At 39.4% G+C, this 27,521-nt stretch overlaps 1 protein-coding gene and 1 long non-coding RNA gene across 8 annotated transcripts in view; one reads left to right on the forward strand and one right to left on the reverse strand.

Annotated features, from left to right (window-relative positions):
• Nucleotides 1-20,568, reverse strand: part of PINX1 (PIN2 (TERF1) interacting telomerase inhibitor 1) — an 89,356-nt gene extending 68,788 nt beyond the window's left edge. For 2 of the 5 annotated variants that reach the window (XM_086703814.1, XM_086703815.1), the window contains exons 1-4: nucleotides 20,424-20,568; nucleotides 13,872-13,981; nucleotides 12,113-12,205; nucleotides 9,970-10,048 (exon numbers count right to left, since the gene is read on the reverse strand). In XM_086703814.1, coding sequence (XP_086559940.1) covers nucleotides 9,970-10,048; nucleotides 12,113-12,205; nucleotides 13,872-13,981; nucleotides 20,424-20,442 — 301 coding nt within the window. In that variant the 5' untranslated portion in view covers nucleotides 20,443-20,568. Of the gene's footprint in view, nucleotides 1-9,969; nucleotides 10,049-12,112; nucleotides 12,206-13,871; nucleotides 13,982-15,879; nucleotides 16,672-19,766; nucleotides 19,874-20,423 lie in introns of those variants that run through there. The other 3 variants (XM_086703817.1, XM_086703816.1, XM_086703818.1) reach the window with 3 other exon arrangements.
• LOC147581635 (uncharacterized) overlaps nucleotides 9,940-27,521 on the forward strand; it is a 56,101-nt gene continuing 38,519 nt past the window's right edge. The window contains exons 1-2 of one of the 3 annotated variants that reach the window (XR_015250107.1): nucleotides 9,940-10,076; nucleotides 22,662-22,768. This is a non-coding gene — a long non-coding RNA (uncharacterized LOC147581635). Of the gene's footprint in view, nucleotides 10,077-20,679; nucleotides 21,077-22,658; nucleotides 22,769-27,521 lie in introns of those variants that run through there. The other 2 variants (XR_015250105.1, XR_015250106.1) reach the window with 2 other exon arrangements.

Here is a 27,521-nt window from a genome sequence, read left to right on the forward strand (position 1 = left end):
AAGGGACCAAGTAATTTTTAGATTTATTGCGACACATATCATCATATATAGGAACATCTGAAGTCCATACAGTTAGTTATAAAGAAATCCCACCACCACCACCACTCCCTGGATTAGAAAACAGAACACTGCTTGCACCCAGAAGCATCCCCCTCCTCCTAGAATAGAGTTCGTCAACCTCTGAGCTACTGACATTTTGGGATGAGTAATTATTTGTTCGGGGACAGAGGGGCATGGCTGTGCTGTACACTGTAGGATGTTTAGCTGTCTGGCCTCTACCCACTAGATAGAATTAACATCTCCCCAGCTGTGAAAACCAAAATTCTCTCCAGACATTGCCACATGTCCCACGAGGGGCAAAATCACGCCCAGTTGAAAACCACTGTCCTAATTGTAATCATTATCCTCAGTTTTGTGATAATCACTCTTCCTCTTGCTTTTGGTTTTGGTTTTGAACCATTTACTTTCGGGAGGGTGGGAGAGTAACAGCCACAGAAAGTACATATAACATAATGTTCACAAATAACCTATGTAATTGCCAACCAGGAAAAAAAAAAAAACAGAACACTAATATCACCCTAAAAGTTCCCCGTGAGCCCCTTCTCAACGCCAACTCCTTGCCTCTCCCCCAAAGTAATCACTATTGTCTTAACATAGTAATCACTTCTTTGTATTTTAAAATAACTTGACCACCCAAGTATGGCACCTAAATATCAGATTTTCACCTGCCCTCTCAATTTTTATACAAGTGGAATCATACTGGATATTATCTTTGTGTCTCATTTCTTTCTGTCAACATGAAGTTAATGAGATTCTTCCACACCAGGGAATAAATAATAGCCTGCAGGCCAACTCTGATCTGCCACCTGTTTTTGTAAATAACATTTAAGGAGAACACAGTCACATCCATTTGTTTATATACTGTTTGTTGCTGATTTTACAGTCCAATAGTCGAGTGGTTGTAACAGAGACCCTATGCTCTGCAAATTATTTCTATGTGGCCCTCTATAGAAAAAGCTTACCAACTCCTGCTCTCTACTCTTGCATGTAACCATACTTCATTTCTTTGCATTTACAAACATATAGCAGTTTACTTATCCAGTCTTTTGCTGATGGACAGTTGGGTTACCGCCAGTTTGGGGATACTGCAGATGATAAGTATTCTTTCCTCCTGACTGAAATACATCCTTTAAAATTTCCTTTATCAAAGGCCTACTGGTGGTAAAGCTTTATCTGAAAACTTTCTCCATCCACTTTCATGAAAAATTTATTTGCTGGGGGTAAAATTCTAGGTTGCCAGTTATATTTCCCTCAATATATTACTCCAATGTCTTTTGGGTTCCACTGTTAAGAACTCTGCTTTCATTTATAACCGTTGCTTCTTTGCAGATAATCAGTGTATCTTCTCTGGCTGCATTAAGAGTCTCCTCTCGGGGCGCCTGGGTGGCGCAGTCGGTTAAGCGTCCGACTTCAGCCAGGTCACGATCTCGCGGTCCGTGAGTTCGAGCCCCGCGTCGGGCTCTGGGCTGATGGCTCAGAGCCTGGAGCCTGTTTCCGATTCTGTGTCTCCCTCTCTCTCTGCCCCTCCCCCGTTCATGCTCTGTCTCTATCTGTCCCAAAAATAAATAAACGTTGAAAAAAAAAAAAATTAAAAAAAAAAAAAAAAAGAGTCTCCTCTCTGTGAATGTGTGTGTGTGTGTGTGTGTGTGTGTGTGTGTGTATGTGTGTGTATGGCGTTCTGCTATACTGTTACACAGTTACATCTGCTATTATGTTTCTAAGTGAAGATTTCTTTAAATGTAATCTGCTCGGATTCATTAAATTTTTTGAATCTGTGGATTTATCACTAATTCTAGACCATCTTCAGCCCTTATCCCCTTAAACACTGCCTCTGTCCCATTTTCTCTCTTCTTTGTGCTGCTGGTCTTCTCACTTTAAACTTCTGTTTCATATTTCCCAGCTTTTCCTCTTTCACAGCTGCATTCTGGGTCGCTGTTTTCTAGTCTATTTTCTAGACTTTCTTCAGCTGTGTCCACTTTGTCATTACATCCAATAGGGGGCACCTCGGTGGCTCAGTAGGTTAAGCATCCATCTCGTGATTTTGGCTCAAGTCAGATCTCACAGTTTGTGGATCAGGCTCCATGCTGACAGTGCAGAGTCTCCTTAGGAATCTCTCTCTCTCTTTCTCTGCCTCTCCCCTGCTTGCACGCTCTCTCTCAAAATAAATAAACATTAAAAAAAAAAAACAAAAAAAAACAACAACCCAATAGCACACTTAGTATCCAAGCCTAGGTGTGCTAGAAACCAGCCACAGTCATCAGTAATACAAACTTAGCGATACCTGATAGGAAATAAAAAGCTTAGAAAACAAAGAGATAAGGATAAATTTGCAAAGAAGACCCTCACCATCCAAAGCTTTGCTACTCTCTCTCAACTATTCAGGAACTGAAAAAGTTGGAGGATCAAATTATTTTGGTATTTATTTCATTTCTTTCTTTTGCACTAGATTTTAAGTTTCTTCAGACAATGGGATGAGTTTTTTAACCTATTTCTGTATCCTTAGTCTTCAAACAATACTATCAGGAAAGTGAAAAGACAACCCACAGAATTGGAGAAAATATTCACAATCATGTATCTGATAAGGGACTGGTACTGGAAAATATTAAAAAGTTTACTAAACAAGAATAAAGACACACAACCCGATTAAACATTGGGCAAAGGCCTGAATAGCTATTTCTCCAAAGAAGACACAAATGGACAATAATCACATGAAAAATGGTCAACATCATTAGCCGACATGGACATGCAAATCAAACCACATGTAGATGTTACTTTATAGGCACTAGCATGGCTATAATAAGAAAGACAGATAGTAACAAGTGCTGGCAAAGATAAAGAGAAATTAAAATCCTCATACACTGCTGGTGGGAATGTCAAATAGTGTAGCTGTTTTGGAAAAGAAGGTGGTGGTTACTCAAGTCAAGTTAAACATACAGTAACCATACCACCCAGCAATTTCACTCTACATCTATACCCAAGAAAAATGAAAATACAGGCCACAGAAAAACTGATAGTGTTCACAGCTGCATTATTCATAACAGACCAAAAAGTGGAAGAAACACAAATGCCCATTAACTAATGAATGGATACACCATGGTATATTTCTACAACGGAGTATTACTGGGCAACAAAAAGGAATAAAGTACTGATACGTGTTACAACAAAGATGAACCTTGAAAACGTTATGCTCAGTGAAGGAAACCAGTGACAAAAGACCACATGTTATAAGATTCCATTTACATGAGATGTACAGAATAGGCAAATCTTTAGAGACAGAAAGTAAATCAGCAGTTACCCAGGGTGGGTAGGGGGGGCATGGGGGATGACTGCCACCGGGTAGAGTTTCTTTTAGGGGTAATGAAATGTTTTAAAATTGGTTCTGGTGAAAACTCTGTGAATATATTAAAAGCCATTGAACTATACATTATAAATAGGTAAATTATATGCCATGTGAATTGTATCTCAACAAAGCTAAAAAAACAACAACACAGCAAATTCCCTGCCCCATCTCTCTCCATTCTTAGTTGGTTCTCCTGGGTTTTACTTCCTTCATATTTCTAAATAATATCCTTATACTGCTATTTCTTACCAATTTCCAATTGGCTTCCAAAAACAGAAGCAATTTTAAACTGGCAGTAAGTGTGGACCTTGCTAAGAAAATGCATAGAAGCTAACTGGGGGAAGAGTGTTCTAGAGAGACAGAGCATCTAGTGCAAAATCCTAAGGCAGGAGGATGCCTGATGTATTCACAAACTGGCACAGGGGTCAGTGACTAGGATGGAATGAGTAAGAAGAGGGGTGGCAGGAGATGAGGTCAGAAAGAGAAAAGGTCCATATTATATATGGCTGCAAGTCCACTGAAAGGGCTTTGGCTTTTGTTCTGAATGAAAAGGAGGAAACAGTGGCAGGGGTGGGGGGCAGGGAGCTTTGAGCAGGAAAGCAGAATAGCACAGACTTAAACTCTGAAAGAATCACTCTGTTATGCAGAAGGAGACCACGGACGGATGAAGAAAGATCAACTGAGAACAGTGCTCTCAACCAGGGGTATTTTGCTCAAAGGACATCTGGCAATATGTGCAGATACCTGTGGTTGCCACAACTGGGCGGGTGGGAGAGGTGCCAGTGGCATTTTGTGGATAGTGGCCAGGGATGCTGCTTAATCATTGTATTTGCACAGGACCTGCCTCACAGCAAAGAATTATCTAGGCTAAAACTTCAGTAGTGCCATGGACAAGAAAACCAGCTTTAGAAGCTGTTATAAATCTAGACAAGAAAAAATGATTGCTCAGATCATACTGGATATAGTGCAGGTGGCAGGAAGCAGTCAGGGTGTGGATATATTCTGAAGGCAGAACCAACAACATTTCCTAGTGGACACAGGTGTTGAGCTTGAATAACTAGAAGGATGGAACTGACATCAACTGAAACAGGAAAGACATTGGATAAAACCGTCTGAGGGTAGGTGTGGGGAAGTAGTCAGAACTGGAGTTTGAACACGTTAAGTGTGAGAGGTTGATAGCTGATGACACCCCAAATGAAGAATACTGAGTTGGGGGTTCAATACAAGTCTGGAATTTAGGAGAGAGGGTGACACCATAGCGAGCAATCTGGTCATTGTCACTAAACATCCCAGCCATGTTGTTACATCCGGCCATGATGTAATAAACAATTGGTGTAGGTAACAGATGAAGGCAGTCCTAGGACTGAACTGCTGGGCCCCAGACATGATAAGCCCAGGATAAGAAAAATGCAACAGAGATTAAGGAGGAGTGGCCGGTGAAGCAGGAAGAAAACCAGGAGATGGTGGGGTCTGAGAAGCCAAGGAAAATGAGTGCTTCAAGAAGCAGTGAACATCTATGTCACGGGCGAGGTAAGATGAGGATTAAAAAGTGCCCACTGGAGGGATGCCTGGGTGGCTCAGTCAGTAAGGTGTCCGACTCCTGATTTTGGCTCAGGTCATGATCTTAGAGTCATTGAGATCAAGCCCCATGTCAAGCTCCATGCTGGGCATGGAACCTGCTTGAGATTCTTTCTCCCTCTCTCCCTCTAAAATAAATTTTTTTTAAATACCCACTGGATTTGCTAACATGGAAGTCACTGGTGACTTTGGCAAGGGCAGATTCCGTGGAGCAGTGAGGCAAAGTCTGACTGACATGGGTTTAAAAGAGACGGCAGGAAGACTCCCTGTCTTCTGCCCACAAAAGGTAACTGCCATGGGGCACGCCCCTCTACTATAAACAATGGGAAAACAAAAGATATGAAACAACTCATGAGATACTGATGACAGGCAGCATAGGACTGTCATCCTTGACAGAGGGGCAACAAAGGACGTGAGCTCAAGGACTGCCCTGGATTTCTGTCAAGAGGCAATTTCTGGACATAGCACAAGAAAGGGAGCACAGGGCTCTTGCTGAAATGAAAACGTATGTCCATACGAAGATGTGCACAGAAATGTTCACAGCAGCTCTGGGTATAGTAGGCAAAAACTGGAAACAACCCAAATGTCCATCAGCAGGTGAACAGATAAACAATTATGGCATACGCATACAATGGCATACTATTCAGGAATGAAATGAGTTACTGATAAATGCAACATGGATAAATCTCCACGGATAAAACACAACATGGATGACTTGTGCTGAGAAAAACAAGCCAGGCAGAAAAGAAAATACAAAACCAGTCTATATAGAGAGATCAGTGGTTGTATGGGGCCAGAGAATGAAGTGAGGGGTGGGGGGAGAGTGGCAGGGGGCTGACTCGGAAGTGACCCAAGATAATTTTTTATAATAATGAAAATTTATCATGGTTATTACGATATTATATATTAGAGGTATATTCATTTGTCAAAACTCATGGAACTGTACTCTCAAAAATGGGTTCACTGTATATATGTAAATTATACCTCACTAAGGTTTATTTAAAAAAAAAAAAAACATTCTAGCCAGAGTCCTGCTTCCAGTAATGGTGAACTGGCTCATTTCAATGGTCTCTCTTACTAAGAAAACCGCAACAAAATATTGGGGGGCAGGGGGGGAATGACTCCAAGATATTATAGTGGAGCAAAGCAGAGAATTACACAGTCCCAGTTAAGACTAAGAAAATCCAGAGAAGTGAGTGTGATGTTTCGGGTTCCCCACCCCACACAGTGAGTGTCTGCCAAGTCTAGAAGAGGCGAAAGAGAGGCAGAGCAGCTAAACAGACTGTCTGAGACTGACTCAATCCATGTTAAAAGTTTTTAAAAAGAGAGAACAGAACTGAAATCAATTTGCATAGAAAATTCGAGTTCTGTGGCAAAGGAGAGCAGAAGCATCAGAAGTGGCCGTAAATAAGGGAAATGGACTCAAGAAACAGTTTTAAACTTAATTTTTTTTTTTATTTAAAAAAAATTTTTTTTTTTTAACGTTTATTTATTTTTGAGACAGAGAGAGACAGAGCATGAACGGGGGAGGGGCAGAGAGAGAGGGAGACACAGAACTGGAAGCAGGCTCCAGGCTCTGAGCCATCAGCCTAGAGCCCGACGCGGGGCTCGAACTCACGGACCGCGAGATCGTGACCTGAGCTGAAGTCGGACGCCTAACCGACTGAGCCACCCAGGCGCCTCTAAACTTAATTTTTAAACAATTTTTTGAGTAGGACAAAACACACGTGGTACAAAGCCATGAACGTACAAAAGGACTATAGCACAAGCTCAATTTCCTCTCATCCCTGTTTCCCAGCCACTCAGCTCCCTTCCCAGACGCAATCACTCTTACCAGTTTCTTCCGTATTTTTCCACAGATATTTTATGCATATAAAATATATACAGAATAGATATTCTGGAGCTACTCTATGTATATCCACCTCAGCACCACTAATATTTGGGGCCAGATAATTCTTTGTTATCGGGGGCTATCCTGTGCACTGTAGGATATTAAACAGCATCCCTGGCCTCTATCTACCGGTCACCGGAAGCACCTCCAGTTGTGACAAACAAAAATGTCTCCAGACACTGCCCTCAGTTGAAAACCACTGATGCATACCCAAGCACACACACATGTATTTCCTCTCTATATTTTCCTACAAACTCATGCCATATATATGGGTTTTCATCTTTTTTTACCTTATAATAATTGCAGATCATCCATCAGTCATACAAAGATTTCAAATTTTATTTATATCTAGCTGCCAACAAGTGAGGCTATTTATAATATTCATTATCTTAAGAGCATTCTTTTTTTTTTTTTTTTTTTTTAATCTGGGGAGAAAGCACATTATTGCCTTTGATTTCATTAATGACACTTAGGAACAGTCTCAGTAATGAGCCCAAATCTATCCACCTGAAAAGTAACACACTTTCTTGGTGGCACTATATTCTAATTACTAAAAGTAATCAAGAGGAAATATTCTACTATGGAGTTCTATCTCTACAAATAACAACAATCATAAAGATTATAGCAGCTAATACTTATTGAGTACTTACTATAGGTTAGGCAGTGTTCAACGTGCTTTAGTTATATTAATATAACTAATTCTCACAACAACCTTCTGAGGATGGTACTATTATCTGCATTTCACCAAAAAGGAAACCAAGGTACAGAGATGTTCAGTAATGTACTCAAGGTCAAGGTCACACAAGTAGAGCTGTCAATCTGGGCACATGGTTTAGTGTTCATCTCTAAACCATGACACTCTATTACTCTTCAGTCAAAACCTGCAAGTCTTAGATGATGATGTTTACATTCATATCTGTGGTTCTACTGATTTCAACTAAAATCCTGAATTTTGTTTATAATTAGTAAGGGTTAAATGTCCTTGAGATTTACTACTGCATATATCCCGCATTTCCTGATACCAGTCCAGTTGGTGTTTTCACAAAACATTTTCCTTATGTTTTTCTCTGGCTAACAAACTGGCATCTTTTTTATTAGGACCATATATCTTTTTATACAGAAGTATTAGGATAGTTTTGATAGTTATCCCATGGATAAGAAAACTGTCCAAGTTATAGATTCTAACAAGGAATTAGGGAAAACACAAACACAGCACCTTTCCCTTCATGCTTTTGGGCTCAGTCCTATAAGCAGTACTGCAATAAATCTTCCCAGAGTTGAATTTGCCCTATAATTTTACCAATTACCAGCATATCCTCTAGCTAACTCTTAAGCAGAGACTGTCTCATACATCTACATATCCTCAAGTCTAACTCAGTACACAGCTCAATAAATGTTTGAACTTGGTTGATTTTTAATTCCACAAAGTTTTTCCTCTTCCAATTTAACAAACATCTTTTGACAGTTCAGTGTATGCCAAACATAATGACAGGGAACAGAAAGAAATTCCTTACACAAATGTTTGCAGAATATAACTCATCATCATCAACAACAACAAAACAATTCAGAAAGGGGCAAAGGAATTGAAGAATTGAAGACGTGTTTCCAAAGAAGACATAAAAACAGACAAGTATATGAAAAGATGTCAGACATGACTAATCACTAGAGAAATGCAAATCAAAAGCCTATGAGATATCCCCTCACACCCATCAGGATGTCTCCTATCAAAAAAACCAAAAAACCTAGAAAATAACCAGTGTTGGCAAGCATATGGAGAAACTGGAAGTCATGTGTGCTGTTGTGAATGTAAAATGGTGTAGCCATTACGGAAAATACTGTGGCAGTTCTTCAAAAACTTAGAATTGCCATGAGACGACCCAAGTGTCCACTGATGGATGAATGAATGATAAGCAAAATGTGTATGTACATTTTGTATGTACATACAATGTACATACATACATACAAAATATGTACATACAATGAAACACTACTGAGCCTTAAAAGGAAGGAATGATACAAAACCGAATGCCTGGAAATGGTATAACATGGACATTCTGTTCAGTGAAATGATCTGGACACAGAAGGACAGATACCTTATCATCCCACTTATATGAGGTACCTAGAGTAGTCAAATTCAGAGACAGAAAGTAGAATGGTGGCTACCAAGGGCTTGAGAGAGAGAAGAATGGGGAGTAAGTATTGAAATGGGGACACCGTTTCAGTTTTACGAGATGAAGTGTTTTACGGATAGATGGTGTGATGGTTGCACAACAGTATGAATGTACCTAATGTCCCTGATCTGTACACTTAAAAACGGTTAAATGGTTAATTTTCTTATGTGTATTTTACCACTATTCTTTTAAAAAAACTGTTTGCCAAAGACTAACAGTCTAGATTTCTTCAAGAATTAGCTGACATCATGTCCTTGCTTTCCAAATAGCCACGTGACAAAAAAAACTTCCTTTAAACTCTAAAATTAGACCAAAGGCCCAAAAGTCTGAGGACTATACCATCCATGTCCCCTTAACAGTACTATTTTTTTGTTAATATGGAATGCCCAATATTCAACTGTTTCATTTCCAGTTCCTATACCTTAGGTATACAATTTCTAGTACTGAGCCCCTTGTAACAAATTTTACTTTACCTGAGTATTTTGAATCTCTTATATACATTCAAAGGTAAAACAAATTTCACTAAGTAGTATCAACACAAAAAAGGCTTTTCTACTAAGCCTTTGCTGGCTGCTGGTTTGTGGTCCCACTTGATATTTCTTGCTTTGTATACGTATTTGTTTTTGCTTTATATTTTAAAAACATGTTTTTAGTCACACTCAAGGATCCCCAGAAAGGTCACTTTACTATTTGAGATTGTGAACTGAACAGATTTATCTTGCCATTCTCAAACTGTTACTGGGAAAAAGTGTTTGCTTTTGATGGGGAGAGCACCATTAAAATGTAAACAGAAATGCCTATCTGTAATAACTTCAGTCAATTAACTTTCAGATATATAATGCTTATAGTAAAAAGAGTTGGTAAAAAAATTTAAACTGAGACGTGTCTTCTATAGATCCAATGGACAACAAAGCAAAGGTTTCCCCTACCTGCTGTTTCTTGCCCATGGCAAGTGTTCAGCTCAGCCAGAAGCTGGTTAAAATCATCCTGATGAGCAATCCAGTTATCCTGAAAATACCCAAAAAATCAAATAAAGGTAAGCTTACAGTTTACTTGCACCAGTTGAGATAGATTTATTTTGGAATCAAGGAAATCTAGTGGTTAATGTGAAACTTTAAATGTTTCATCAAAATATTATGACATAAATTTGAATGAACAAATAACATAAATTTAAAATATAATTTATCTGTGTCAGTATTAAAAATGGGCTTATTTGAAGCCTGAGTCCTGATTTCAAATGTGGATAACTTATCAACAGTCCACTTATAATCAAATAATCAAAAGGCAACCTGCATGCTAAATATTAAAATAAAGCAAAATAAAATCATTACCTCATTATGGAAATATTATGTGGGTCAAAGGAAAAAAGCAGTGACAGAATTCAGGGCTCTCTTTTGTGCTCATGTGAACTTAAAATACTTTGCCCAATTCTACATGCTTGCATTGACCCCCAATTTACAAAACCACACTGAGGAAGGAGTAAGAAAGACTCCAATTTCCCTCAGTCGGCACCTTCATGAAGTGGTGCTAATATATTCATTGTAGCAAAAATAATCTGACTTTAAAAGGGAATGGGCATCTCCGAAACAATCTAACCAGTGGGAAGCAAGTATCAATGCAGAAATTTGCCTTATACACACTTTTTTAAGAATGCTGAAGGTTAAGGCATGTTAAAAATAGGTTTACTGGGGCGCCTGGGTGGTTCAGTCGGTTAAGCGTCCGACTTCAGCTCAGGTCACGATCTCGTGGTCCGCGAGTTCGAGCCCCGCGTCGGGCTCTGGGCTGATGGCTCAGAGCCTGCAGCCTGCATCCGATTCTGTGTCTCCCTCTCTCTCTGCCCCTCCCCCGTTCATGCTATGTCTCTCTCTGTCTCAAAACTAAATAAATGTTAAAAAAAAAATTTTTTTTTAAATAAAAATAAAAAAAAATAAAAATAGGTTTACTGGGCAACGCTTCTCCTAAAAATTAAGTTTATCTATACATCCATCTTTTAACAACTACCTTCAAAACCAACCTCATATAAACTCTTTAGTGGTTTAAAATTTTAGCTGTTAGCCCGAAAAATTTTAGCTGCTCTAGTCTATCACTCAGCGCAATTACTATTTCTAGTCCATTACTCAGTGTATCAAATCAAAATAATTTGGTGTAGTTCTCCAAAATAATAAGTAGTTCTCCAGATTTCCTATCAGATTCTGTTGGCTGTAAAAATTTAAGAACAAAGTTTTCAGCTCAGACACTATAGTAATACTGAATACTTATACACTTATATATACTTGTACACTTAAAACATAGACACTATAGTAATACTGAAAAAGAAAAGCACAATAGGCCATTAATTTTTAATTACGGTGTTATATTTTCAAAGCACCAGTATTTAAGGAGAAACATGAATAAATTCAACTGCTATATACCAATAGTCGGAAACAGACAAAAGGGAGGCGCCTGGTTGGCTCAGTCAGTTAAATGTTCGACTTGGGCTCAAGTCATGATCTCACAGTTTGTGGGTTCGAGTCCGGCATGGGGCTCTGTGCTGACAGCTCACAGCCTGTAGCCTGCTTCGGACACTGTCTCTCCCTGTCTCTCTGCCCCTCTTCTGCCCACACTTGGTCTCTCTCAAAAATAAAAAAATGTTAAAAAATGAAATTAAAAATTAGACAAAAGGACAGGAAAAGGTCACCACTTTCTTGCAGAAAAAACTTAATTTCTCTCCGAAGTTAAATGCCACTAACTTTTAATAGTATAAGCAAATATTAGAAAAAAGATAAAGATAAAAATTCCTTTCTATACTGAAATGAATATTTCTATAAAAAGAATATTTTTTTCAAAGTTTAGGAACAAAACTAATTCAGATCTCTTAGACATAATCAAGTAAAGAATCCCATAAGGACAACAAGGCAAGGTGAAGGCATGGTGTGTGGCGAAAAGCCTGCTTAGTTATGGGCTCTTTAGTCAACCACAGCATGGAAGATACACACGTGCATAGTTAAAACCTCATCAATTGATGAAATACGTGTATTTACAAAAAAAGCCAATCATGCAAGGAAAACCCCCAGCAAACACACTGTTGCTCACTTCATTATTGATTGTAGCTCCAAGTCCCAGGTGGTTATTTTTAACTTGAACTTTAATATGATCTGTGGCTCCTTGCTCCTGAGCCCCTAAACCCTGTGGAGGTCAAGCACAAAGAGAGTTAGTATTTTTATCAAGTATAAAGAGAGATCACATCTTTCTTCCTTCATCAACTATTCGACTAATTATGAAATATCCAGGAGTGAGGCACTATCCTTATCCTCAGAGAGGACACAGTCTAATGGATTCTTACAGAGTATGTCTGTAACACCAAGGATGCACTTACAATAATGAATGCTAACTCTTCAACCTGAGACCTATTTCACGGCCCATGTACACACTATGCAGAACATGCCTTTTGTGATGCTCGAAATCAGAGTACTATTACCAAACTAATGGAATCCCATTGGAGATATTACAAATCTATGGCTCTCTCCATTACATAATTTTACAAAACAACACTGAGAGAGTGGAGAAAGGAGACCCCAAGTCCCTAAATCAATCAACACTCATTTGTAAGGTGTCTCAGAGAGGCTGCTGTACTGAAGAAACTAAAAGGCAACCAGGGTGGCTCTAGGTGAGTGGACAGAGAGAAAATAAGATAAAATAAAGGGGCTAGACATCACAGGACCCTAGAAATTACAGTAGAAATTTGGATTTAATTTTTTAAAACAATGGGAAGCCACTGAACTTTTAAGCAAGGGAATGCCATGATCTAATTTCTGTATTTCAAAAGATATTCTGGCTATTGTTTGGCAAACGGCCCAGAGGAAGAAAAGGAGGGAGGGAAGCAGCTGAGAGGGCAGGCAGTGATGGTGTGTGGACCAGGATGGGGCCCCGGGTAGAGAGGAATAATGACTGGCGATGCGAGAAGTGAGAGAGGTAGAGGAACCAAGCAAGACCATTTACAAAAATGGGGAAAACTTGAGACGGAAAAGACTGGAAGGTGGGTATCAAGAATTTTATAACAAAAATTATAAAGTTGAGATGCTCACTCAAGTAGAAATGTCAAGCAGGCTGGTGAATTTACAAACCTGAAGCTCAGAGGACAGATCTGGACCAGATAATTCTCAGAACTTAGACCATTCAAAGTATGGTATGGAATCAAAGAGCTCACCTTTCAGAATACAGAAAAGGCCTGGGGCTGAGGAGCTCCAGAGCTCAAAAGGCTGGAAGAGGAAGAGCCAGCAACATACTTAGGAGTGGCCAATGCGGTAGAAGGAAAAACAGGGGGGAGAGCAGTACTGTGGAAGCCAAGACACAAGTATTGCAAGAATAGTCCAGTATGTCCAATGCTGCTAAGGGATTAAGTAACGTGAGAATAAAAAAGGATCCACTGGATTGGGAACAAGATCATTAAAGGCCATCACAAGAACCATTTAAATACAAAAGTATCACCAGAAACCCATTTCAGCCAGGAATAAATAGTGTGAGGAAAATGGGAAAATGTATATTCTGAGCTATAAAGGGGAACAAAATATTACTCTTAGCAATATAAAAACACTGATGGTTAAGTATGATTCCAAGTGCAGCTAATTAAAAGGCACAATCTATGAAAGATGCTAATCACAGCAATTTAAATGATAAACGAAGAGAACTGACCTTTATGTTCAATTCTAATTTTATCATGACAATTTAATTATGTCTCCAAAATCACTTACTGATCAAAAACACAAATTTCTCCCAGTGTCCTAAGAAAGATGCATTCTCCTGATTTGCCTTTATGCATGGCTCCAATTTCTTTTGCTCTTCTCCAACATACCTTTCCTTTAGACCACCCCATCTTCTCTAGCATCCTCTGGCCAAACTTGGAATCATCATTGCTCCAGGCAGTGTTTCTCGGATCCACAGCCCACTTCTGCTTCCGCCGACCTGCAAATGACAAAGTATCTCATCAGCAATTTATCTTTTAAACCTGGAAAACACTACACAAATACACACAAAACCTAATACGTACACACATATTTGCATAAAATACGACAAACAATATGTTTTATTAGATACAGATATCACATTCAGCATTCAATGAAATATCATCAGATTGGATCACTTACCCTGGTTTTCCCAGTAACTGCTGTATTCTCAATATACAAACTGGCCTAAGATAAAAATAACAGTGTTCCCTCCAAATGTGACAGATAGAAATACATGATATACCATCAGTTGGCCTTCCACACTCAGCTAAAGGCAGCAACTTTAGTAAGCACTTGTCAACACCAGTGTCATCATCACCACCAGCAGCATCAGCCACTACAGCTACCGGTGCCATATGTTATGTACCAAATGTTATCCATATATTGTATTCGATTTGCACAGTAACCCAATGAGGATGGAAATTCTTACCTCCATTTTTCAGATGAGGAAATCTGAGGCTTAGAGAAAGAAATGTACCTAATGCCCCCAAACAAATACCAGAGCCTCTATACAAAGCAAGGGTCTACTGACATCAAAGCTTATATTCTTAATCCACAATATGTAACGGTCATTATGATCTTGGGGAGAGTCAACTGTACCCTCCACACATGTGATCTACACATAGTTATGATGTCATCCCTTATTACTGAAATGCCCTAGAGACACATGACCCCTTCTCTGAACTTCCAAAATAAACTATCTGCATCTTTTCTGGCACTGAACACACAGTCTTCTGTATTATGACTACTAATATCCTTCTCTTATGTTTCCTATGAGACCATCATCTCCTTACAGCTTACATTTGTGTGCTATTCTTTTCCATGCTTCATTGCAAGAAGTAGAAAACACTATGCCCACAGCAGGCACTCAGGAAATATGTGAATGAATGTATGAGTGAATTCAAAAGAAAGAAGGAAGAAAAAAGGAGACAAGAGGAAAGGAACGAAGGAAGGAAAGAACATAATTAAGGGAACTGCTTTGAATCTCTTCGTATTAAGTATTTTTTAATGCATACAGATAATTGACCATTGGGAACTCAAATTTATCAGTATAGTTTTGTGGAAAATTGCTGCAGAGATACAGAACCTCAAAAAGTTCACAGAACAAGAACACGAAGCCCTAAAGTAAATTGTGGCCAATTGAGAAATTTGGAGGTCAAGTGTGCTTATTATTCACCTACTGCAGCAATCAAAGCACAGTATCTCACTATCAACAACAGCCTTATGCTTGGCAGTCTCTTAACTCCCTGCGTCCCCTCCTCCTTCAAGGAAGGCAGAGTGTCACATGCTGCACCTCATTTGGACGTGTCTAGAGTCTTGGAAGCTTGATTACCCTACGTTCTACAAACAGACCTTGGGTTGAAGGTTCTAGAAGGGGAGCACAGCTACTAGTATACCCTTGACAGAAGAACAGTCCTCCTCTCTCTCTTTTCTAAAGGGAAGGTCGCCCTCTTCAACCTATTGTGCAGCTTCGGGAGGGACACACATAGAGCAGTGGGGAAGGGGACACCCGCCTAACCAGCCAGGTCAGCCAAATCGACCCTGGCAATCAATGCGGTGACAGATGTCACAGCCAGATCACCCTCACATCTTCACAACATAATTTAAAAATAATACAACCTCCAGCGAGAGGCTTACTGTATAACATGTAAAATCAATAAAGGGACCCAAAACTACACACATCCAAACAAAAGTAAACTTTTTACAAGCATGCAGAAAAAGCAAAACAAGTTGGGCTCAAATCTACAGTTTTGCAAGAAAAAGGTGACCCCAAAATGTTAACCATGACTAAGTTACCACTTTACCTATATTAGTAAATACAGAGAATAACATTGCCTCTGCTAATGAACAACATACCAGATATGAGCTTTCTTAGCCATGTTCTCTTTGTAAGGCTGCTTACTGGTATGTGTCAGCGTTCATGTCTCTCCACAGCGGTGCCTGCCAGGGATTCTAACTGGGGCTTATATGAAAAAGACATTTCTGAGAATGAATGAACCCACCTTATGCAATAAGAACTCCAACACTTTATGTTACATACACATACACAGCAGACTGTAATAATACTTATACAAAAGATCACCAAGGTCAGTTCCTCTTCCTTGCAGAAACGTCAGGTATCCTCAAATAAACGGGTAGGGCAGGGTTTCCCCAGTGAGAATGTTAAATCAGGGGAGCTTCCCATTAAAATAAAATAGAGCAACACTGTGTGAAACAAAATTTAATAGTGTTCCATATTAGAGACTTTCCCAGAACATTTCATATGCAGATGTGTAGATCCTCTAAGGGCAAAGCAGGCATGCTATGTTTCCCAAATTTATTTGATCCGAACCCTACTTCACTGGAAGGCTTTTCGGGCTCTAGTGCTGTAGAATTTCCAGGTTTGGGAAATCCTGGCAAGGAAAAGACTGTCACTAGTCTGTTCAGATTGGATCAACTTTTACATGTGCTTTGTTATTCTTATTCCACATTCTGCGCTTAGATGTCAACTTTGTTAACCCTGTGTGCAGAAGAGAACATAGCAGGCCTCACTACTAACCTTCGAAAGGCTTGCTTACGAGGTTGGCACCTTGGCTGGGAACCTGGCTTTCAGGAGGGTTCCAAGCATTCTCGGAATTGGTGAGTGGCTCACTACGCCTAATTGTTAATACAAACAATATGGTTTATACTGAATACTTGGCTTTCCTTCTGGGAGTCTGGAGCACTGGCCTCAGGGTTGAGTACCCTGAATCTGCAGAATCACTATTTAGGATGATGTGTTCTGCCATCCGCTAGCCAGACTCCTCCTATTTGGAGTTCTAACTTTAGATGGTTCCATCAAGACATTTTAGGGGTAACCCCAATAAATAACCCTTTTCTTTTTTTTTTTTTCTGTTGAAGCAAAGTTTAATAGCATTTTTTTTAATTAATTTTTTTTTTAACGTTTATTTATTTTTGAGATAGAGAGAGAGACAGAGCATGAATGGGGGAGGGTCAGAGAGAGGGAGACACAGAATCCGAAACAGGCTCCAGGCTCTGAGCTGTCAGCACAGAGCCCGACGCAGGGCTCGAACTCACGGACTGTGAGATCATGACCTAAGCCGAAGTCGGCCGCCCAACCGACTGACGCATCCAGGCGCCCCTTAATAGCATTTTTAATAGAGAAATTATAAAAATAATTTATAATCAAGTATATAAATCATTTTTTGCTATATTTTTTACCTAGGTCACATTAGAAAGCCTTATTTGACTCTAGATTATATAAATATCCAACTATATTTTCCAACTATTTAATCCTTAAGTATTTTTGTTGAGATATAATTCACAAACCATAAAATTCACCCATTTAAAGTGTAGTATTCATTGGTTTTTAGTGTATTCATGGAGTAGTACCATCACCATTACCTACTTAAAGAATATTTTCATCACCCCAAAATAATTATATTTAAATATGATTAAATATAATTAATTTTGAATTAATTTTTATATACATGCTAAATAAGAGTACAACTTCATTCTTTTGCTTGTGAACATCCAGTTGCTTGAGCACCGTTCTTTGAAAAAACTATTCCTTCCCCATTGAATTGTCTTGGCACTCTTGAAAATCAATGGAGTATAAATATAACGGTTTATTTTTAGACTCTCAATTCTATTCACTTTTCAATTACTCCATGCCTAATACCACATGACTTATGCCAGGATTCAGCTTACTCTGAAAGGTGTGTTGAGTCCCAAAAGCCAGGGACAGAAGTTTTGTCTTTTTTTTCTTTTTCAAAGGACACTTTTAGATATTCAAGAGCTCAAAATATACCATCCATGTACCATGTATTCCTATTAAAAAATTATTCAAGACATAGTCAAAGTTAAAGAAACTGCAGTATAAAAATCTTAATGCGATGAGCACTAAAATCCATTAACTATAGTGTGATTTGACTATAAATATGACTAGAAGTGTCAAAAATTGTCTTGAAAAGGAAAGAATCTAAGAAAAGAGTAATATCTTGATAAAAATCCAGGTCTAAAACTTCAAATGATATAAAGACTAGGAAGTGAGATCAATAAATTAAATTCTTGTCTTACATAGGGGGAAGTTTCGGTAAGCTAGATTTTTTGTCTTACACAAAGGAGACCCAATAAAACAACACTTGATAATTACAGAAATAATAAATAAAAAATATATTTGAGAAACACAAAGAAAACTACTAGATTTTAAAAATAGGGTAAGTGCCTATAGCAAAAATAAAACAAAATATAGTACATATGGCAAGGGAAAACAGAGGAAATAGCATGTGCTTAATGAATTGAAAATGTTCACTAATGTTAAGTGGGGGAAAAACCAAAACTGTACCTACAGAATTAAGAATCACCCCAATTTTATAAACTAACAGAAAATAGAATTGCTAGGCAGTGAAATTATGAGTATGGGGCTTTTTTTTTGCTTCTATTTTCTTACTTCTAAAATGAGAACATCAGTCCTAAATATCTAATCACAAAAGATGCCACAAACTATACTTAGCAAGTTATTTTAAAAGATAACACAAAATACAATATTATGCCAAGATTTGGAAATTTGGGGTGCCTGGGTGGCTCAATCAGTTAAGCATCTCACTTCAGCTCAGGTCATGATCTCGCAGTTCTTGGGTTTGAGCGCTGGGGTATGTGCTGACAGCTCAGAGCCTGAGCCTGCTGGGATTCTGTGTCTCCCTCTCTCTCTGGCCCTCCCCCGCTCACAACTCTTGTCTCAAAAATAAATAAGCATTAAAAAAAACAAAAGAGGGGCGCCTGGGTGGCTCAGTCGGTTAAGCAGCTGACTTCGGCTCAGGTCATGATCTCACGGTCCGTGAGTTCGAGCCCTGCGTCGGGCTCTGTGCTGACAGCTCAGAGCCTGGAGCCTGTTTCAGATTCTGTGTCTCCCTCTCTCTGACCCTCCCCCATTCATGCTCTGTCTCTCTCTGTCTCAAAAATAATAATAATTAAAAAAATACGTTAAAAAAAAAAGATTTGAAAATTTGGAGTCATGGGGAGAGAAGAACTCAAAATACTCCCTTGTAATCATGCAACTTGAATTACTGATGTCTACAGACACTATTTCATGCATCTACAGCAAGCATTTCATACTTTGAAATATTTTCACATTCACCACTTCATTGATTTTTTTTTAAGCCAAACTAGTAACGAAGATAATAAAAGTAGTTTGTAATAGTCCCACAGAAACTGATCATGGAAAGAGACATAAATGAACAGCAGAGCCAGGGCCAACGTGCATGCTGTATTAAGCATACATCAGAAAATATTAAAACCAGAAAAGATCTTAGCAGCCCTAGTTTTACAAACGAAGAAACAGCCCACAGAGTCACAGTCTAGAACATATTCTTTTCTGTAAGTCCGTATTTAAAAACAATAGAAAACTGCTGGTCCTAGTGACAAAAAAGTTAAGATACGAGATAACTAGATCAAATTTGTCACTTTCTGGCTCAGTGACTCAGGGCAAATTATTTTCCTCTGCACCTCGATTTCATCCCCTGTAAAACTGGAACTCCCTGTAAAACTCTTTACTCCTTGCGTTTTGTGCTCCCATTCTTCCACCTTCTTAGATAAGAGGATGCTGATAACATTTATTTCACAGACTCCTATGTGGTTGCTGTAGGTCTGTTCAAGCGGTTTCTGTTCATTGCTCACTATACACTTCCAAAAAGTTATGGGCCATCTTTTCATGGCCAAAGCACGACTGCCATCTGGTGGCAGGAAACATTAGCTACAGATACCGCTCAGAAGTCAAATAGCCTCTCCAGAGGGAGGGAATTGATGAACTTCACAAAGTGGTGATGTCAGAAGCAAACTGAAGCAGGACGCGGCGTTACAGCCACCACTCCTGTCACACAAGAATGTTAACATTTCCAACTAAGCCCAACTAAGCCAGCCTTACTTAGAATCACTCATTAGCCCTGCATCCCCTAAAAAAGGCTAACTTCCTGCGTTTGACGCTTTTAACCCCTTTGCTTTTCTTTTTCTGGGTTCAATAAACCTTCGAGAACGGGATTTCACTGCCTGAAGAGATTCTGCTGGCCCAGCCGTCTCTTTTTAACCAGAAGAAGCTGAGGGCCGGCGAAGTGAAAGACCAAGTCAGGGTTCCTACGATCGGCGTTCTGGCTCCCATTCGAGCCCACCGCGCGCGTGCCCAGATCTGAGCTTGAGGACAAAGTCCCACGTGGACACTGGCAGTCTCTTTCACTAACCGACCAGTAGCTAACCTGGGGAAGGCTGCGCTGGGAAATCTCTGCGGCAGGCAGGGCGAGCCGAACCAGGGTTACCCAGTGCCCTGGCATCCCCCGCCCCGCTGCGCGCCAGAGACCCGCACCCCGCACCACTTGGTCTGGCCAGGCGCGTCACCTGGAAACTTCACCCTCGCTCCCTCCACTCACGCTCAGCCAGCATTGACATGTCGAGAGCCTGTGACGCCACGAGCCTCCGGACCTGAGAGGTGGCGGCGACCAAGCAGCCGGCTCGCGGAGAAGCTGCAACCACCAGACTCGCAAACCAGGTGGACTGCAGCGGCCGAGGCGCGTGCTGGTGACGTCAGTGGGCCGCGACCGGCCCTCAACCACGTGGCGGCGAGTGGGCGGGACGCGGGCCTTCTGGGGGAGGGGAGGGGCGGGCCGGGGAGAGTATATTCCGGAAGGTGCGGGCTTGCAGACACCCAGGGGGAGAGGTCAGAGGTCTCCGGGTCTAAAGCAGGTGGAGGGAAGGGTGTGGGTTTATTCGCATGAGCAAGTTCCTGAACTAAATGATTGCCTACGTGTAAACGCTTCTAAAAGCGTCTGCCACAGAGCAAGCGCTCAATAGGGTTACCTGTGTCACTCTCAATATTAACTAAATGCCAAGAGTGGTGGTTTCTGGAAGTAAAACATGAACTCTGCCCTCCGCTCAGAATCTCCTGAGGAAAAGAAACATGTAAACAATAGTTCTTAGGGCCGCCAGTATTATTAAAACGGTGTGTATGAGGAGTTTGACAAACTCACCTGGAGGGGAGGACTTTGCAGTATGGTGTCCCACCTCAGCCCTCTGAGGTAGATAGGTAAGTAGACACATAACTACGAATCTATCTGTGGGATCCCAAGTTAATAAGATAACTAAACGTGGCTAAAATGTTGTCTGTCTTTAACATGATGTCTTCAACAAGACTAATAGTTTTTTTCAATATATAATCCTCATAGAGATGTCATAGACGCAAGAAATGGTGGAGTTGAAACAAACCATGGAAACCATTAGTCTATCCTGCATTCCTCCAAATGCAGTCCCTTTTATAGGATTCCTTTTTTGGTCTCTGACTGAACATCTCCAGGAAAGGCAGCTCACCAAATCACAAGGCACAACCATTCCTTACTATTCACTGCCACACTCAACAATCCGAGTTTAGTTTTGACCTAGACCACACCAGCAGTGATGCAAACTTCTGTCTCAATGTTTCTGACCATCAAAGAGACAATTATCTTCCTGCAATCGTATACCAACGTATGTGGTGCTTGAAAATGCTGACTTCCTGATCAATTCACTATTGTCCACTCTCATGTAACTACCTTCTATCTTCTCCTATCTTATCAAACAGATCAGCTAATTATCCAAAGACTTGGGTGATTCTGCCTTTCTCATTTGGAGCAAGTCCAACTCCCTACTTTACTCCTGTTTTCTGCGTCACAACTTATGTGCTCCCTGACCTAGTTATAAAAGTTACATTGATTTTGCCTCTCCTCTTTCCCCTCAGTTCCTGGGTATTCACTGCTAGCAGCAACTATTCTTTTGTATTTCTTTTTTCTAATGTTTATGAAACTAGGTAAGTTTACCTTGATGGTCTAGACCCCTAGTTAAAGGGAAACTTCATCTAGAACAGGAATCTAGTCCTTCATACAGCTTCTCTTGGCACCTAGGGTGCTCTCTTTATGTTCTACTCATGAGAAGAAAGCCTTCTATCTATATAGTCACCTGAAATTTGTGGAGTCACATGTCCCTCCTCTCTGTCTGACAGTCTCCTTGCCAGAATTTCATTAGAACTCCCCTGGAGACTGAGACACTTCAGTTAGAATTCACAAAACAGCCCCTACCGTACTCAAACTATTCTGCTAGGTGTCTATGTGCATACAGAGATGATTATGATAAAGGCCAAGTTCCAGAGTGCACGTTATAATGGGAAAAAACTATTGTTAAGTTTGGGCTTTAAAAAATGTATATAGAACCCTATGTGTATTTTTAAATTGTCAGTTGGGAGTGGATACTGTACTTTTAAGAACAAGGTGATTCAGGGGCACCTGGGTGGCTCATTCGGTTAAACGTCCAACTTCAGCTCAGATCATGATCTTGCAGTTCACAGTTCGAGCCCATGTCAGGCTCTGTGCTGACAGCTCAGAGCCTAGAGCCTGCTTTGGATTCTGTGTCTCCCTGTCTCTCTGCCCCTGCCCCAGTCATGCGCGCACTCTCTCTCAAAAATAAATAAAAACATTAAAAAATTTAAAAATAAATAAAAATAAGACACATCAGTATAAGACATTCAGTCTTATTCTTCAGTCTCTTTCTTGGCAGACCCTCTCAGAGCAGTGCTTCTCAACCTTTAATGTGCATGTGAATCATCTGAGGATCTTATTAAAATTCAGTTTCTCATTCAGCAGGTCTGGGATAGGACCAGAAATTCTGCGCTTCTAACAAGCTTCCAAGGATGTGGGTGCCGATGATCCACAGACCTTCCTTTGTGCAGCAGGCCATTAAACAACCAAAGGTATGAATGAACGCAGGGTTAAAATATACCTTTTTTTTTTTTTTCTGTTCAAGAAAAGTACTTTGCGAAGAATACCTTTAGGTAACAAATGATTTCAATATACGAAAGAACTGAACCTAGAAGTTACTTGGATAAGTCATCTGACATAGTCCCCCACCTTCAGGCAAGCAAAGACCAATGTCAGAGATAGATGATTGCTACTTCTTTTCTTTAACTCTGGCAAATCTCAGTCAACACCCCACACACACACACACACACTCCACATACATACAATTACAAAAGCTAGTTACACATTCTGCACAATCACAAAAAGGAATTCTCATATGCTGTACTACATCTTTATATATCAGATGTATCACTAAAATTTTTATCTGTAAAAGAAATAGAACTGAATCTTGCCAGTTAAACTTAGCCCAGTCCTAAGAGGCACCAGGCTGATAACAATGGAGGAAGAAAAAAGCAGTCAGAAAATATTACAGAGCTTAAATTCTGCTACCAGCTTGGAGTGTGATCTTGAGAAAGTCATCTTGAAATCACCTCTTTTTATAACACTGATCCAATCTATGAAAAAAGAATTATCACTGAGATTATTTCCATCTGAAAGACTTTCAGAAAATTAATCAGAAAAGCATAAGTCAGTGATATGAACATTAAAGGGACTATAATATCATAATATTTGAGATCTAGGATTCTTTTTTTTTTTTTTTTTTGATGTTTATTTATTTTTGAGAGAGACAGAGACAGAATGCGAGTGGGTTAGGGGCAGAGAGAGAGGGAGACACAGAATCAGAAGCAGGCTCCAGGCTCTGAGCTGTCAGCACAGAGCCTGACACGGGGCTTGAACTCAAGCCGTGAGATCATGACCTGAGCCGAAGTCGGACGCTCAACCGACTGAGCCACCCAGGCACCCCAGAGAGCTAGGATTCTGAAGCCACACTTTCTGGGTTCAAATCTTAGCTCTCTCACTTACTAGCTTTGGTAACCTGCTGTGTATCTTGGGCAGATTACTTTACCTCCCTATTCCTCTATTAAGAGAAATAATGAGATGATACATGTCAAGTGCTTAGAAAGGCACCTGACGCATAGGAAACATTCAATATAATACTCAATAAGGCACTATTATAATTTTAAAGGAAATAGAGGTTAGGATGATTATTTCAACAAATATTTATTGTTTCAGAGATTGTGCTTGGTGCTGGAATTACAAAAGTGAACAAAACAGTCATGACCCCTACCCTCATTGAGTTTGCAAAGAAGAGAGACATTACCATAAATATAGAATTAGACCTGAAGGTAAATGTTGTGAAAGAGAAATACATGCGGCTAGGACAGAATATAAGAGGGGATTTAACTTAGGAAAATTAGAGAAAGCTTCCACAAGGAAGTGACAAATGAATTAAAACATGGACTATTCCAGGACTTGATGTGGCTAGAATTCAGAGCAAGGGAAAACAAGGCCACAAAATTGAATAAGGGGCCAGTTCTTACAAGGCATTGTGGGTCATAATAACGGTCAGGGTCTTTGTCACAAGAGCTATGGGAAGTCACTGAAGAATTTTTAAGTAGGGGAGTAACACACATTATAGCTTCTAAAAGTTCCCTATGGCCGTTGTATGGGCCGAACACATTGAAGGGAGAAAGGTATATATGGGAAGACTGATTTGGGAGTTGAGAGAGAGAAAGTTGTCAAGAATAATCTCAAAATTTCTACAACTGAAATGGTGGTATTTGGGAGTGAGGAATAAAATAACTCAGTTTTAGATATGAGATGATTGAGGTGTCTTTGAGTATGAACCTCATCAGTTAGACATAAGTGTCCAGAGCTCAGGGAACAGGTTGGGCTAGAGATAAAAATTGGGAATCATGCAAATGTAGATGTTAAAGGAAGCCATGGACCATAATGTGTGCACCCAGAAGGCACATGGAATGAGAATAGCAAAAGGCCAAGCTTTGAGGAAGTCTAAATTTAATAGCCAGAAGAGAATAACAAGACTCCTAGGAGAGATAGAAGGAGCTGCTGTAGAGGTAAGAGGAAAAGCAGGGGGGGAAATGTTTAAGGTAACGATGAAGTGATCAGCAATGTTGAAAGCAGCAAGAGATCAAGTATGAATACTGATGATTTTTATGAAGCAGTGAATCAATTTCAATGCTTCTGAAAGTCTCCTTTGGAGACTAGGTGATTAAAAAAATAAAAGAAGAGGAGATTTAGTGTTCTGCAAGCAAAAGAGAATCCTAAACAATCAAGGAATCTACATTTCTTTTCCCCAATTTCCCCTCCACACACACTAAAAAGAGAGCTACTGTTTGAAAGGGCACTTTGCTACACTGAGAGTAAGTGGCACTCTTGCACTATGCCTTAGCCAAGAGCCTGTCCATGAAATTAATAAACAAAAATAGTCTTCATCTGTACAAGGCTTCTATGAGAAGAAAACAGAAAGTGGGAATTGAAACATTTCAATGGATGAAAATCTACCCCTGTAAAAACAACCAAAACCAGAAGAAAAGTATAGATAATACCCCATATCAAATTAATTACTTGGTGATGTGGAGGGGAAAAAACAACTCTGAATTGGAAATTCAGACTCACAGGAACAAAAAACAGAAAGAAATCAAATGAGAGTTGATTGTACACAGGAAAGAAATGGAAGTAAAAAGGCACAACCATATCAGAAGTGATGACAAGATTACAAGATGCCCAGAAGAAGCTATTCAAATTAAAAGTTAATAAGAGATATTGAAGAAAGCTAAGAGAATGAAAATAAAATTTAAAAAGGAATTTAAAAACTGTCAGAAAGCTGTTGAAATGGAAGAGAGGCAAAGAAGATCCAACAGACATATATAAAATTGGAGTTCCTGAAGAAGAAAAAGAAAACAATGGAACAGAACTAACCTTTACAACTATAGTCCATAAAACTTTCCAGAAATAAAAGAGGATCTGATTCTACTTATTTAAAAAGTCCATCAAAAAAAATTTTTTTTTCAATAAGATGTCCATCAAATACTTGGGAAAACTAAGCCACAACAATCAACTCCAAGACATATCCTAGCAAAACTATTAGACTTTTTCAAAAAGAAAAATCTTGGGGCACCTGGGTGGCTCAGTCGGTTGAGTGTTCAACTTCGGCTCAGGTCATGATCTCACAGTTCATGAGTTCAGGCCCTGCATCAGGCTCTGTGCTGACAGCTCAGAGCCTGGAGCCTGTGGAGCCTGTGTCTCCCTCTCTCTCTCTGCCCCCCTGCCCCACACACACTCTGTCTCTCTCTGCCTCTCAAAAATAAAGAAAACTAATAAAAAATTAAAAAAAAAAAGAAAAATCTCTAAGCAAGGTAATGATAACATGTAAATAGTAAGTTAATTAATGAACATAATTAATTGCTTAAAATAATAAAGGCAAAAGATTAAGTCAACATAAGACCTCTCAATATCAACGTAGAGAGCAAGACAACCATGGAGCAGCAATTTTAAGACACTCAAGGAAAGAAAATATGAATCAAGAATTTTATATCCAGCCTAGGTATCCTTCAGGTGTCAAATCTGTAGAAAACCAATTTTAAACTTGCCACAACTCAGGGAATACTACACTCATGAACCTTTCTTGAGAAGTCTATTAAGGACAAGCTTCATCCTACCAGGAGATGACTGGGAAAACTTCGTGAAAAAGGATAGTAACCCTAGATGTAATGTGTAAGTGATGAATCAGTAAATTCTATTCCTCAAATCATTATTACACTATATGTTAACTAACTTTAAATAAAAAAGAAAAAATAAAAAGGATAGTAAGTATGTATAGTCAATGACATAGTAATTGTATGTACCTATAGTAAATACTTACATGCAATTACATATATGTAATTGCAAACAGGTACTTTCCTTGGTGCATTGACCTTATATCACCTGAAAATCTTGGAAATGGGCTGTGAGTCCTATTTTAGATCATACCTTGGATGAAGAGAGAGGTTGTGGGATCAGGTGAAATAAACCAGAGGCAAAGTTTCTCACTTTAAGATGTTCTGAGGCAATTAGGGCCAGTTCATTCAAAACATTTTACGCTTTTACTGTATGGTATGGAAATACCACAAACCTGAGTCAAAAAAACTTCTGTGGTTCCTGTAATACAAACTCATGGAGACTCTCCTAACTTTGGTCTGAATGTGCTGTTTATCCATCTTTTAGTTTCTGCATTGTGGTCTAAATGTTTTAAGTATGTCTGATTTTTGTCTGTGTGAACTGTGACAGGGATAAAGTTGGGTAGGTTACTTCCTAAATGTTTTCCTCTCCTCTGTTTATTATATAACCTAGGTGTCATATTAATAATTCTATAATTTAGAGAGGGCTTTACTACTTTCAAAGTCTTTCACAGACATCTCATTTTGATTTTGATTTCAAGGATGCTAATGGAAAAATTTAAAGATCTCTGTTTATGCATTTGTGACACTGTTTGAGCTAAGCCAAGCCATCCGATCTTCCCTCACAACCTCCTTCCACTATCACCCACCCCAAGGAAAATTTGGATCAAGGGTACTTAATGACAAGAGGAGGTATAAAATCCAGGCGTGAAAAATTGCAGCTATTGCTTATCAAAAATTGAAGCAATAATCAAAAGTTAGGTGGCAACTAGTTTTAAGTGTCTGCCAATAAAATTGGGGGAATTGGGGACAGCATTAATACTGCAAAGCAGAGAATAACAAGGAAATTAGGTAGGTGGCAGATTATTGACATAACAACCTTTTTTTTTTCTTTTTTGGAAACACA

The sequence above is a fragment of the Puma concolor genome, chromosome B1 (assembly GCF_028749965.1).
Source record: "Puma concolor isolate L17-30 chromosome B1, mPumCon1.1.hap2, whole genome shotgun sequence".
Taxonomy (NCBI): Eukaryota; Metazoa; Chordata; class Mammalia; order Carnivora; family Felidae; genus Puma; species Puma concolor.